At 50.0% G+C, this 14,022-nt stretch overlaps 1 protein-coding gene across 18 annotated transcripts in view; it reads left to right on the top strand.

The window, feature by feature from the left end:
* The first annotated feature begins 206 nt into the window (after positions 1-206).
* Positions 207-14,022, top strand: part of KCNMA1 (potassium calcium-activated channel subfamily M alpha 1) — a 781,341-nt gene continuing 767,525 nt past the window's right edge. For 8 of the 18 annotated variants that reach the window (XM_033209813.1, XM_033209812.1, XM_033209818.1 and 5 more), the window contains exon 1: positions 1,183-1,554. In XM_033209813.1, coding sequence (XP_033065704.1) covers positions 1,183-1,554 — 372 coding nt within the window. The other 10 variants (XM_033209826.1, XM_033209827.1, XM_033209828.1 and 7 more) reach the window with 7 other exon arrangements.

Genomic DNA, 14,022 nt, shown 5'->3' with positions numbered 1-14,022 from the left:
TCTGTGGAATCCAGTTGACAGCTGGCACTCCTCCCCTACCCACTGGGGTCTCTTTTGGGAAAAAACCGGCCTGACCGGGGCGCCCCGCCATCCTCCCCGGGTACCCCACCGCTCTCGGCTGGGGGCGCAGCACCTTGGAGAGAGGCGCCTGGCCCTGCGCCTGGGCTGGGGGCGCTCTACCTGGAGCCCTGGGGGTCAGGGGCGCGTGCCGGGCCGCCGCCGAGGGGCCCTGCCCGCCCCTGCCCAGCCTGGATCCCAGGCGAGCCAGCGCTGCGAGCCTCCTCCCCTCCCGCCTCGGGCGTCCTGAGCCCGCGCCCGCTCCAGTTGCTGCAGCTGCTGCTGCTGGCGGCTGCGGGGAGCGCGGGGCGCGCGCCGAAGAGGCTCGGGCGGCGAGGACTGGGACGAGGAGGAGTCGGAGGTGGCGAGGAGGAAGAGCGAGCGGAGGCCGAGGGGCTCAGCGGCGTGGCGACAGGACTCGGGGGTTCGGGGAGCATGGGCTAGCAGGTGGCCACGGCCCGGCGGCCGGACGCGGTGAACCTGCTGCGGCCGGGCGCGCACTGGGGCGGGGAGCCGGAGCCGAGCGCAGCCAGGAGAGGAGGGCTGGCGCGGGGGCGCCAGGGCGGAGGGGGCCGATTATCCATTATTAACGAGTTGTCTCCTAATAAGCAGAGAGCGGCTCGTTAGCCGCGCAGGAGGCGCGCGGGGAAGGGGGGTCCCCGGCCGAGCGCAGCGCACACCCGTGGCGCACGGCGGGCGGCGCGGCGCCGAGGACACCCGGGCCCGCGCGCGGAGCCGGGGCGGGCCCGGGGGCGGCACAGACCCCGGGCGCGGGAGGCCCGCGGCGCCCCCTGGCTCTTGGCGCTCGGGGCCAGCGCAGCCCGGGGCTAGCGGGGCGCGGGCCGGGGAGGGGGAGCTGCCAGCGCTCTCCATCCCCCTCCCCCCCGGGCGGGCCGGCGGCCGGGGGGAGGGCGGGCGGCGGCGGCTCGCTGTATATATCTCGGCGCACCCCGCCAGGTCGCGCACAGCGCCCCGAGCCCAGGCGCCTCCCCGCCCCCCTCCCGCGCTCCGTGGCGGCGGCGGCGGCAGCAGTAGCAGCAATATGGCTGTTGATGGGTGTTTGGGGTGGCGCTGGCGGCGGGAGGAGCTCCCCCGAGCCCCTGCGCCGGCTGCCCGTTGCTAGCTATGGCAAATGGTGGCGGCGGCGGCGGCGGCAGCAGCGGCGGCGGCGGCGGCGGCGGCGGAGGCAGCAGTCTTAGAATGAGTAGCAATATCCACGCGAACCATCTCAGCCTAGACGCGTCCTCCTCCTCCTCTTCCTCTTCTTCTTCTTCCTCCTCCTCTTCCTCCTCGTCCTCGGTCCACGAGCCCAAGATGGATGCGCTCATCATCCCGGTGACCATGGAGGTGCCGTGCGACAGCCGGGGCCAACGCATGTGGTGGGCTTTCCTGGCCTCCTCCATGGTTACTTTCTTCGGGGGCCTCTTCATCATCTTGCTCTGGCGGACGCTCAAGTACCTGTGGACCGTGTGCTGCCACTGCGGGGGCAAGACCAAGGTAACGCGTGCCCCGGGCGCCCGCCCTCTGCGCCAGCCCCGCCGCTTTTCAGCGTCCCCTGCAGCCCACCTCCTCGCTCCGCGCCGCGCATTGCCTCCCTCCATCCCAGCCTGCCTTCCCCTCGCCGCCTTCCCTTCCCTCGGCTCTCCCGGTGCTCTCGGATCGGGGCAGCGGGCGGCGCGCCGGGGGTGAGGAGTTGCCCCCAGCCGGTGCGCTCCGGGACACGGACGCCCAATCCTGTCCTCTTGTTTATTGTAGGGTTGTTGGCGGCAGCGGCTGGGGCCGGGGTGGGGGACGCACAGTCTTGGGTGCCGTGGTGCGGGGTGGGGAGAGCCTATCCCGCGGGGACGCAGGGAGCTGGGGGCAGCTGGGTGCGTGTTCTACACCGCTCACCTGCCGGGGCTCGGCTCCTGGCGGTGGGCGAGAAGGAGGACATCCGCCCCTACTTCAGGAACCTGTTGGGGAGATGAGTTCGTGGGGTCAGAAAGAAGGGAAAATCCTTTGGGCAAGGGAGAGAATAATTTTGCACAAGGGAATCCCGGGGGAGGAGCATGGCCCGAGATAGCAGGGGGACTTCGAGGGGCGAGAGAAGTTGGGGAGATCCATCCCAGTATTGGGGGCAGCCCATGGGGCTGCCACTTTCAGAATGTGTCGAGGTCGCATATCTGATGTAACCTCCCACTCCGTCCCTTAGGTGCTCTAGTGGAACATACCCCAAGTTCTTCGGCCTCTGTTCCTTTGCCCCCAGGCCACCCACTTTGGGCCCCCGGAAATGCCACCAGCAGCGCGGAGCTGGAGCGGGGGTCCACCTGAGGCCGCGGTTTTACGCGGAGCTTCTTCCCTGGCGCTCAAGGTGGCTAGATGTCGTCGGCTTTAGCTATTCCTGGCGCAGACGCCCACCAGCACTGAGGCTGGCGACACCTTCGATGTATGGTTGCTAGGCTCACTGCCTGGTCTGTAGTCGTGTCCCTAGTGATGTCCTCCCTTCCCCACAGCCACTAGCTGGAGTGGGGGGCCCGACACTGTTTGATAGAAAACTGCAGAGTAAAAAAGAAAGAACTGGAAAAAAGAGAGTGACCCAGCTGCCTTCTTTCTGAGTAATTCCCATCCTAGGAGACTTCACAGCAAGAACCGTTTTGGAGGGAAGGGACATCCAGGGGAATAGTGCAGGGTAGATACACATTGCAGCCTCCACATGTTCACAAATTTTCTAGTAAAGTTAAACTGAGGACCCGTCAAACTTCCACAGGGCACAACAACTTGTAGCAGCCTCCTTAGCGGCTGAGAGAAGAAGTAGGGAAGCCAGGGGCTATGGGTGAAGGCTGACTATGAAAACACCAGGGCGAATGGAGGCTCTCTCTCCTGATCATTAATTATACATCCTGTTGGGTGCTGGAGCTCAGCTGTGTTTGTGGCAGCACATTTGTGTTTTGGAAAATACTGGTGTATTGGAACAAAGGGAGAAATATAACCGTCATTCTCTTCGTCATTCTCTGACTTCTCCGGAGGCCTGCAGGTGTTGGCTGGAGAGTTTTCTTTGGAATTACCTTCTCAGCCGTAGAGGTTCTTTCTTATTTGTCAAGGAGGAAAACCTCCCACCTGCCAGAGAAGCCCTCAGGTTAAGCAAAGCCCTATACACCAGATCCTTGCCTAGCCTTCCTGCTGAGAACAGCTTATTCCTGGAGCCTTCAAATTCCCACATTCCCTCTCTCCATCCTTCTCCTCTGCCTCCCCCAACAGTCTCGGGAATTTTGTTCCCCGGTTTACTGCGATTCAGCGACTGTCTTTAGGGGAAAGATAGCTCACAGCTGTGTGTGTCTGAAATGTTCCCTAGATGGAGTGATCTGGGTGAACTTTTTAACAGCTTGCTTTCTTTCAGGCAGTGGGCAATTTTGATCATAATGAAAACTTTTTCAATGATTCAAAATAAGTTGTGGTGTCTCTGTGATCCTGGGGTCCTAAACACAGCTTCCAAAATATTTTTACGCTAGGGAGTACCTAAATGCAATTGCTGTGTCTGTAATGAAATGCTAATCCCATTGCACACACAAAGGATCTCCTAAATGATGAGCAAGCATAACTTCTGTCAGTTTACTCCAGAAAATAGGTTTTTGGCAACGATTAGAAAAAACAATTCATAAATATTTGGCTATATTTTGTAGCTCCAAGACCTGCTGAGTGGACATAAATGGAAGTTAGTTGCTATAAGAAGTTCGCCAGGGATGAGAGGTGATGGTGGTTGGTTCGGAAGATGTGAGGCCAGTATAGAATGAGTACAGGTTCCTTTTGATACCATGAGTCCATTTTAAAGCATGCCCAGAATCTCTTGATATCTGCCCCTAGATTTGCTCACTTAAGACATAGGTAGCCAGCTCATTATAAGCAATAATGGTAAGTTAAACCTTTTAAAAGCTTTTCTTTCTATGCTTGAGGTCTGTATTTTTATTGCAATTGTGTGTGTGTGTGTGTTTGTCTTTTGTTCTTTTTGCTTTCCAAGTATTTGGTAGTTTTGTCAAGACTCAATAAACAGGCATGTATTGGCTTAAGTTTAGAATAATAATTTTTGTGCTAGATTTCCCAAGAAAACATAGGCTGCCTTTCCAGAAAATTCTACCAGCCCTCAGATGGGTTCACCCTCACCATCCTTCAGCCCCAAGATGGTTTGATCAAGAGCTGGATTCCAGAGGAAAGCAGGTCTTTTGTAGCATCTAAAATTCTATGGGAGATAAAATTCAGCAAGGACCTCCAATTTCATGAACATTTGGTCTCTGGGATTGCACCATCCTTTTTGATCAAAGGAATCCAAGACTGTGGACATGCATCGTGGGACATCTCTTCATTAGTACCTCTGGTCTCTGAATCTCAAATAGTGAATGACTTTAGTCTTTTGAAAAGAGTGGCATGTGGACCTTTTCAGAAAGTGAAGAAGAAAACATTCCAATTTCCTCCTGTTGGGAACTTGGTCACAGTCATTCCAGTACTGTGTTCTTTGCTGTACTTTTTCACATTGTTTTTTCTTTGTGGGATTTCATCAGAGCTCTCTATTCACTTGGGTGTGACATTGTGAAGTTCGATCCTGTTGTAGACTATATTGAATAGGGAGCTGCTCTGATAGCCTGAATAAAGCCATGACTTTGAAGAAGTTATTTAACCTCTCTGGTGTCTCTCTTTCCTTATGTATAAAATGTGGGGATTGAATTCTGTGAGTTCTAATGTCTCTTCCAGCTCTGTGATGCGATTTAGGAGAGAGGGAGAGTTGAGGAATGAGGGTTAAAGTTTCTAGCTCAGAATGTGTTTTGCAATCCCCCAGCAATTCCTCTAGGAATTCAGCCTTGGGACAGTTACATATCTTTATTTCTGTCTTCTGCTCGTCTTCCAGCATATGGTCCACTTCTCTTTAAATATCTGGGGAAACTGAGGCCAACTTCCTGATGGTGCTGTCGTTTGCTGAGGGGCCTGAGTGTGGCTGGGAATAGAGTTATTCCTATTCTCAGTTTGAGCTGTTGTCTTTGCAGAAGCTTGGGCTTGATCAAGGATGGTCTGCGTGTAATGAATTATCGAGATGTTGTCTCCATGGCTGTGCCTGAGAAAACAACACGTTTTCTCTGTCAGGCTCGTGACTAATATAAATATCAGATCCCATTACAGCTTGGTAATTACCCAGGGTCTGGCCTGACGCATTCAATCAGGGCTGGAGCTTCGGTGCCGTGGAACTCTTGATTCCAGATTGGCCCTGGTGCCTCATCTCATCCTGTCCTGGGGATTGGCTGCACCGGATGACCTTCAGATACTCCTTTTTGAGCAGATTACTTGGGGTGGCCTTGGAGGAGTTCTCAGATTCCAGTCATGGGGGAGCTCCAGCTGACCGCCCTTGTCCAGAGAGCTTGTGCTTCTCATTCCTGGCTCTCTCTTTCTCCTTTTTTCTTTTCTTTTTTCTTTTTTTTTCTTGAGACGGAGTCTTGCTCTGTTGCCCAGGCTGGAGTGCAGTGGCGTGATCTCCGCTCACTGCAGCCTCCGCCTCCTGGGTTCAAGCAATTCTCCTGCCTCAGCCTCCCAAGTAACTGGGACTACAGGCACATGCTGCCACACCTGGCTAATTTTTGTATTTTTAATAGAGACGGGGTTTTACCACATTGGCCAGGATGGTCTTGATCTCCTGACCTTGTGATCTGCTCACCTTGGCCTCCCAAAGTGCTGGGATTACAGGCGTGAGGCACTGCGTCCAGCCCCTGGCCCTCTTTATGGAAATGCACATTTTAGTACAAGACTCTGCAATCGGACAAACCCAAGTTCAAATCATGGATCTCACATTTATTAGCAGGGCATCTTTGACTGCCAACCATGTTGAGCTTTGATTACTTCACCCATACCAAGAGCATACTGATGCTTACTTTGTAGGGTTCTTATAGGGAGCAGGAATAATGGGCATATAGCACCCTGCAAATGCCAGGCACTTAGCAGGGCTCTTGTAAGTGGCAACTGTCATAGGTTCACGAAGTGCTGAATTTATTTTCCCTTTGATTCATTGAACTTTTAGCCCCTGAAGGGCACAGACTATAACAAATACAATTTTTGAGCCCAAAGGAGCCTTCAGATCCTGAAGTATACTGTCATAGGTCAAAAAACCAGTTAGAGTAAGACTGACACATGGGCTTATCGCTCTTGGCTGTTGCAAGGCTAGAAGGTTAAGGCAGGGCAGCAGAGGTAAGCTCCATCGATGAGGTCCTGGCAGGTTGGTTACAGTTTTGATGGTGGGGTATCAGTGGACGAACATTGACAGTATGGGGGACCAGGAGCTGCCGGGCTGGCAGAAGGGAAACACTGTGGTGTTTGGTGGGCCGTTGTGGTTGTCCAGCATTGTACCCTTGAGGAGGGACAAATTCCACCCCTGTTATCCCACGTCCAGGACGCATAGACCTGTCTCCCAAGTGATGTCACAGTCTCTTGGCCAGGACACTCACTGTCTACCCAGACCAGCTTTTCCAAGACATCCGCTAGGCCAGTGTTTCCCAAAGTGTGTTCTGTGGCACACCTGCCTTTTAAATTACGTTGTGAAAAAAAATCAGCAGGCATGGCATGGCTGAGCTTCCCCCTTTGGAGGGTCACATCACAGGCTTGGCAGCATCCTGCTGGTAGAGAAATTGGTTAAAATGCCCTCAAATTGCTACCTGTGAGCAGTCTTGCTCTGGTGTCAAGGTTGATGTGCAGTGCCCAAGGTTCAGCCTGTGATCCTGGGCAAAGACATCATGCCTTTGTGCCTCAGTTTCCTCACCTGCAGATTGAGGTCTATGATAGAGCACAGTCTCATGGGGGTGGTTTTTTTCACCAACCCCACTCTATAGCATTTCCTGGGAGGACACTGGGAACCTATGGCCTCCCTTTGGGGGCCTTGGTCTAGCCCTGCTTCCAGGTGCCCAGGAGACTTGACCAAACATACATCAGGAGGAAAAGAAGAGCTGCTTGCCCCCTGCTGTTTGGCCTGGAGGATAAAGCATTCCAATGGGAAGGCCAAATGGACCTTCTCTTTGCCTCACGGCTATTTTGTTCCCTGAATGGGGACATTCACTGGGTGGCTGATAGCTAGGAGTAAGTGCTTGCTTTGGGGCTGTCTCTCTCTGACTCTCATCAGGACATGAGAGACCTGGTGCAGAAACAGTTACATTGGCATTAGATTGCAGTGCCAGGACCTCCTTCCCAAAGTGGGTGTCCCGGCTCACACTGGCAGTGACCATGCTAATCTGTGAATCACAGCAGCCAGCACCACCTTGCCAAGCTGCAGATCCCCTGGAGGGTTGCCTTTGTGGTTCCAGTGAAAGGGCTGTTTGTGCTGTGATGCTGGCCCTGGGCCCTGTGGGGAACACTGGGTCCCTTAGAGACATCCCTGGGGATCAGGCAAGGCCACACCTTTCTGTGCACAGTCAGGGAGCAGACCAAGGGTGTCTCTTTTAGAACTGCTTCTTGGGTGGGTGGAACCCCAAGCATCAGGCACCTAGAAAAGGCAACTCAGGGACCCTTGGAGGTAGGGGTGTCCTAGTACTGTGGACAGAAGGCCTGGGGAATGTTCAGTGGGGATATCAGATCTTTATCTTCAAGGACTGGAGAGTGTCTCTAGGCCTGGGCTTCTCAAACATTTTTTGTTTTTGGACAGGGTCTCACTCTGTTGCCCAGGCTGGAGTGCAGTGGCATGATCACTGCTCACTGCAGCTTCAACCTCCCAGGCTTAATGATCCTCTCGCCTCAGCTCCCCAAGTAGCCAAGACTGTGGATGTGTGCCACCACGCCTGGCTAATTTTTAAATTTTTTATAGAGATGGGGTCTCCCTATGTTGCCCAGGCTGGTCTTGAACTCCTGGGTTCAAGTCATCTTCCCATCTTGGCCTCCCAAAGTGTTGGGATTACAGGTGTGAGCCACTGTGCCTGGCTAACTCAGACTTTAATATGCTCAGGAATCACCGGGAGCTGTTAAAATGCAGGCTGTGATGAAGAAGATCCAGTGTGGGACCTGAGATTCTGCTGGTCTGGTGAGACACAGGCTATGCTGATGCTGTGCAGACCACACTTTGAGTATCAAGGATCTGGTCCATCCCTCAGCCTCCGGGCAGTCCATCCCTGAAGATCAGCTTATTTTTAAATATGGAAATTCCCAGCTCTTAAAGGGGGAAGGGATGAGAAGCAGAAGGTTTGCTGTGCCAGACTGTTGGGTGGAGAAAACTCCGTTCAGGCCAGGGTAGCTGTGGTACAGGCTGGGCTCTTATTTGTGAAAGCTGATGGTCCAGGTGCCTGCTCCTAAGGAACCCATCACACTGTGGATTTAGGGTTGGGTTGTGGCAGCCAGAACAGTGTTTATAGGGTGTGGTCTGCGTTTTACCCACCAATGTGTGGGCTCTTCCTCGTGCCAGTTGGTCATTCTGCAAAGGGTGTGGCTTCCCGAAGTCCAGGAGGGCAACCCAGCCAAACCACCTCCTTGCAAAATTAAAGACTGTGGTGTTACCAGGGATGCACTGCGGTGATGCTCCAGGCTGGCTGGGGACCACTCCCTCTGGAGTGTTTGAAGTCAGTGGGCATCAAGACTGCCAGCCTGATTTTCCGTAAGGACCTGGGTGGGCCTTCCCAAATGGAGGGTTCAACCTCAAAGAATTGGCTGAAGAGCTGCCCATGGAGTGACTGGGGGACACAGGTGGAACCGTGCTATGTGGCCCTCCAATGCACTTCTTAAGAATTCCAGCAGACGAAAGTGAAAGTAGCTCCTTTTCTCACCATACCAGGGTTTTTCACAGCTCACACTGTCAGGGACTTTTTCCATGAGATGTACTTTTAATGTTGTTTCATCGTCAGAGGGGAGAACCATGAATGTCTGCAGCAGGCAGAATGAAGAAGGACTTGGCATTGTGGCCTGCACACAGTAGGCCCTTAAAGAAGTCTTTTGGTTATAATTATTGTTGTTGTTTTTGCTTGTGTTGCGTATTAAGTGCATACGATGTGCCAGAAACCAAGCTAGGTGCTGGGGGAAAAACAAGTAAGACCCAGTTCTGACTCCCTGCTCATTAGGACTTTTATTAGTACTTGACAGGCTGAGCAGAGGAAAAAAGTTATCTTCTCATGGAATATGAACATCTGATCTCTGAATTGCCTGCAAACTCCTTGAGGGCAGGGACTGAGTCATACAAATGTAAACACACATAGATGTTGTAAGGCTCTTTCCAGTGGTTAGCTGGGGGCTGAACGAGAATACATTGGTTGGGGGTGGCAAATATATTTTGCTGCTTTTTTGGGTAATTTGTTAGATGCTATGGAGAAACTCCTGGTGAAAGGGATGGACTTAGTTTGTTGACAACATGGTGCTTGAATCATTCGTGGATTTTAATTATTCATGCCACTTGGTCTCTCTTGATCAGTAGCTAACAAGGATTTAGTTCATAAGGGGCAGCTGTTTGTGAGGTGGATGAGTCAGGCAGAGGAGGGAAGGGCAGTTTCAAAAGAATGGCTGCTTTAAGATGTAACTTGCTTTGTTTTTGGCATTATTTGGTGATTGTCTTGGGACATTATGTCTAACTGCCAATCTGGAAATGTAATTGGCACTCCAGGCCCAGAATGGGTATACTTAACGTTGTCAAGCTGAGCCTTGGAATCATCTCCCTGTAAGATCGCATTACCTGTATGACTAATACTTCTTCACGTGGCCAAAATCAAAATTATTTAACACAACTCATGTGTTTTCTATTCTTTATGCTGTTTCACTGGCCTCTCTACCAGATTTTCTTGGGGACTCAGATCCAGTGGACTCTGGGCATTTCAAAGTGAATTCACAGGAAAGCCTGCATTCCGGCCTTCCCCCCACCTCCTCTCGCTCCAGTCTTTCTTTTACATCCTTCTTTCCTTAGTGGCTCGCATTCCTGAGGGTTTCTGTGGAAACTTGGTGCTATTTAATTTTGGTTTCTAGCACAATAGGGAGGAATACTTCAATTTGGGGAAGAAGTAATTAAGGTAAACATGTAGATCTCCCCATTATCAGAGTTGACTTTTACTTGGGGGGAGGGGTGTTTTTTTAAAGGAAAAATAGCATTTTAGACTTTTTTTTTTTTTTTTTTTGAGACAGAGTCTTGCTGTGTTGTTGCCCAGGCTGGCAGGCTGGAGTGCAGTGGCATGATCTCGGCTCATTGTAATCTTCTCCTCCAGGGTTCTTGTGCCTCAGCCTCCCGAGTACCTGGGATTACAGGTGCATGCCCCCATGCATGGCTAATTTTTGTATTTTTAATGGAGACGGGGTATCACCATGTCGGTCAGTCTGGTCTTGAACTCTGACCTCAAATTATCCACCTGCCTTGGCCTCCCAAAGTGCTGGGATTACAGGTGTGAGCCACCACACCCGGCCGGATTTTAGGTTTTTGACTTGAAGTGAAATTAATTTCCATCTGTTAGCTGCTGAAGTCTGGGGCCATGATGTCTTTTGCAAAAGAGTTTTTAAGGCAAGATTGTCAGTAATATTCTTTCCAGGGTCACTTCTAACTGTACGAAACTGTTCAGCCACGATGGGTCTGCATCTTTGCATATCATTATAAGCCAAATTATCTACAGGCTGTTGGGCTGCCTGTATGTGCATTTCAAGTTGGGAGTATAAGATGAGTATTTATTTTATTTTCCTGTTCCATGTCTTATTCTAGATCCTTCGTCCCATTTAGAGACTGGACAGTCTTCTCTGTCTTCATCTTTGGGAGTGAACTGGGGCTGGGGGTGGGATCGAGAGTGGCCTCTGCTGGTTGGGGGCTTCAAGTTTGTAGGTTAGTAGACAACAAATAGCAACCTGATTTAACAAGTGCAGAAGCACATGGAACTATAAACTCACAGAGGTGGAAGGAAGCTTTGGGGCCTCAGGCCCTATGTGCTTCCTCCCCAGTGCTGGAAGCCTGCCCTACCAGCGTGTTTATGATCTCCTGAGGCCACCATTCCAACGGGGACAAACCCACCTTACGATGAACTTGGAAAGATCTTTTTGTTTGCACTAGTCCCTCTTTGCTTCTAGTCTGTGTCTGGGACATGCAGAACAAGCCTTGGTGGACGGTAGATTTCAAATTCTAAATCCAGTCCAGGAAGGGACAGAGCTGGGTAGTGTTTCCATGTCCACAGTGTTGTTGACCTTAATCTTAACTTGTGTTTCCTCCTTGAAGGCCACTTTCTTTTTCTCTCTGATGGCTTCCCTGGGTTCCTCCTCCTCCTAAGACTGTGTCGTTTCCCTTTGCCCTTTGCCCAGAGTTCAGAAAACGACCCATTCTGGTAGTTTCTTGAAGTTTGCCTTCTGAGGTCTTTTTGGTCTTGTCAGCAGCTGTGGCTGGAGGCTTTTGGCTGTCACTGGGCCATAAATTCACCTCCTTATCAAAGTCACGTGCCCTGTATCTCCCAGGTTTAGCCCCGTTCTCAGTTTCACAGGAGAGTTGTAATTTTGGGGCCCTGCCAAGAATCTGGATGTAGGGTGCAGAACTTTTGTTAGAAAACTCAAGCTGGATTCCATTTTCTAGGTGTTGACTCTTTTCCACCTAGGGAGACAGACAGTGCTCTTGAACCTCTTTTTGCATCACTTGAATACAGCCACTCCTTAGAACAGGAGGCTGTTTCTTCCCCACCTGATTGTTGGGTCTCCTTTCCTTTGGGGCTCCTGTATACGTCTGCTGTCATCTCCCCTATTTTGCTGAACAGAAAGAAACCAGAAAAGAAAAGAGAGCAAAACACACAAGGGAAGAAGGTGAGGGAAGGCAGGAGGTAGAGGGAGAGGTTCACACCAAGGAAAAAAGAATTTCTCCTCTGAGAGTTAGAGGTTGGATAAATAGCTGATTGGATGGATTTTGGTTTTAGTTCCTTCACTTTTATCTTAATGAATAAATCGTATCAAATGACCTCACTTCCAAGGAGTAAAGCATATATAAACACATATATAAAGACCAGTGAGTAGAATGAGTTCACTTTTGGAAAATTTTAGCTCTTCAAACAAGACGTTCTGTCTAATGAACTGATAGCACGTGGCCTGTGTGGCTCAGAGGTGAAGTGTTGGAAGGCTTTGTGGGGAATCTTCTTTGTGTGCTTGTTAACTGAGAGCAGAATTCTGCTCCTCTTCGGGAGAAGTTGCCACATTCACATTCTTTTCTCTTTATGTGGTTTTGGAAAGTGGACCCTTTGTGACTCTGGAAGGGGAAAAAGTGGGCCTCCAGTTATTCAAACGGAGAACTCAGAGATAAGCATTCTAAGGCTTGGAGGAAAGATTTGGAAGATGAAAGACCTTACCTAAGTGCTAGGGATTTTTATGACCAACATTAGCTGGCAACAGCTTAATATACGTTGTTGTTCTCCTTCCTGCATCTGGGAACACTTTCCTCCCAGAGCTTAGAGGAATTATTTCAGCTGCTCATGAATTATGGCCATTTCTCCTGTGGATTGTGACAGCCACAGCCAATCAGGTGATAGATTCTTGAAGAGTATAGGAATGATGTCTCTAGCTAAGCCCTCAAGAGGGTTCAACAGTTTGTCTCAGTCTAAAAAAATCCCAATCATTTCTTAAGTTCTTTTGCAACCCTGTTTTCTCCAGAGGATTTACTTTTTCACTTCAGCATTTTATATTCTGTCCTTAATCCTAAATGCACTACATGTTCATTGTAGAAAATGGGGGACGTCCAGGGGCATTAAACAAAAAGGACACAGTCACACCTGTTAGGATGGCTATTGTCAAAAAAACAGAAAACCACCAGTGTTGGTGAGGATGTGGAGAAATTGGAACCCTTGTGCAGTGTTTGTGGGAATGCAAAATGGTGCAGACGTGGCGGAAAGTAGTATGGCAGTTTCCCAAAACAAATTAATCATTGAATTATCATATGATCCAGCAATTCCACTTCTGAGCAGATATCCAAGAAACTTAAAAGCAGGGTCTTATGGAGATATTTGTACACCCATGTTCACAGCAGCATTATTTACAATGGCCAAAGATGGAAGCAATTCAAGGATTCATTCACGGATGAATAGATTAGCAAATTGTGGTAGGTACATGAGGCAGAGTATTATTCAAGTCTGACACATGCTACCACGTGGATGAACATTGAGGACATCAGCCAAATGAAATAAGCCAGTCACGAAAGGATAAGGTCCACTTATATGAGGTACATAGACTTGCCAAACTCATAGAAACAGAAAGTAGAAGGGTAGTTTCCAGGGGCCAGAGGGACGGAAGTGTTTAACGGGTATGGAGTTTCAGTTTTGTAAGATGAAAAAGTTCTGGAGATGGGTTGCACAACAGTGTGAAATACGCACATTTTAAAGTGTGAAGTACTACACACTTAAAAATGGTTAAGATGGTACATTTTTATCTTCCGTGTATTTCACCACAATTATAAATAAACATTTGAGAAAAGGGAAAAACATTCCTGCAAACTCCCCCTCCAGGAGATGACCACCATTATCTTTGGGCACATTTCCTTCCCTGACGTGTTCTTTACCGTGGCGTTCTTGTTTTGTTGGTGGGCAGCTAATATTCTTCCTCTAAAGATTTCAACCCCTCTAGAAGTACCCAGGCTGACTTTGAGTTAGGCGCTGCCCACATTGAGAGCAGACAAATGAAGAGAACAACCCTCTTTCTGCCTGTAGGGTCTAGTTTAATGATGTCTACTCTTAGAGTGAAGTTAAGGGAGTGCCGGATTTTGGATTTTGCCATATGACAAGTGACTAGCTACAGTGTCTTAGACAAGTCATTGGCTCTGGGCCTTAGTTTTCTCGTGCATATAACAAATTCTCTGATTTCATGATTTCAATATAAAGCCATTTCTTAAGTCAGATTTTAAAACTGTCATTTTTACCTGATAAAGAACCAAAGATTAAGTTATTGAGGGCAGTGGATCCAGGGAGAAGTTCTTGTTCTACTATAAAACACAAGAGTGAAATTTGATTGACATGTCCCCAGAACTTCAATATTGACTTTGATGACGTATTTAAG

The sequence above is a fragment of the Trachypithecus francoisi genome, unplaced genomic scaffold, assembly GCF_009764315.1.
Source record: "Trachypithecus francoisi isolate TF-2019V2 unplaced genomic scaffold, Tfra_2.0 Lachesis_group9, whole genome shotgun sequence".
In the NCBI taxonomy this organism is placed as follows: domain Eukaryota; kingdom Metazoa; phylum Chordata; class Mammalia; order Primates; family Cercopithecidae; genus Trachypithecus; species Trachypithecus francoisi.
Note: the sequence above shows the minus strand (reverse complement) of the source record. Positions and strands in the feature narration are given on the sequence as shown.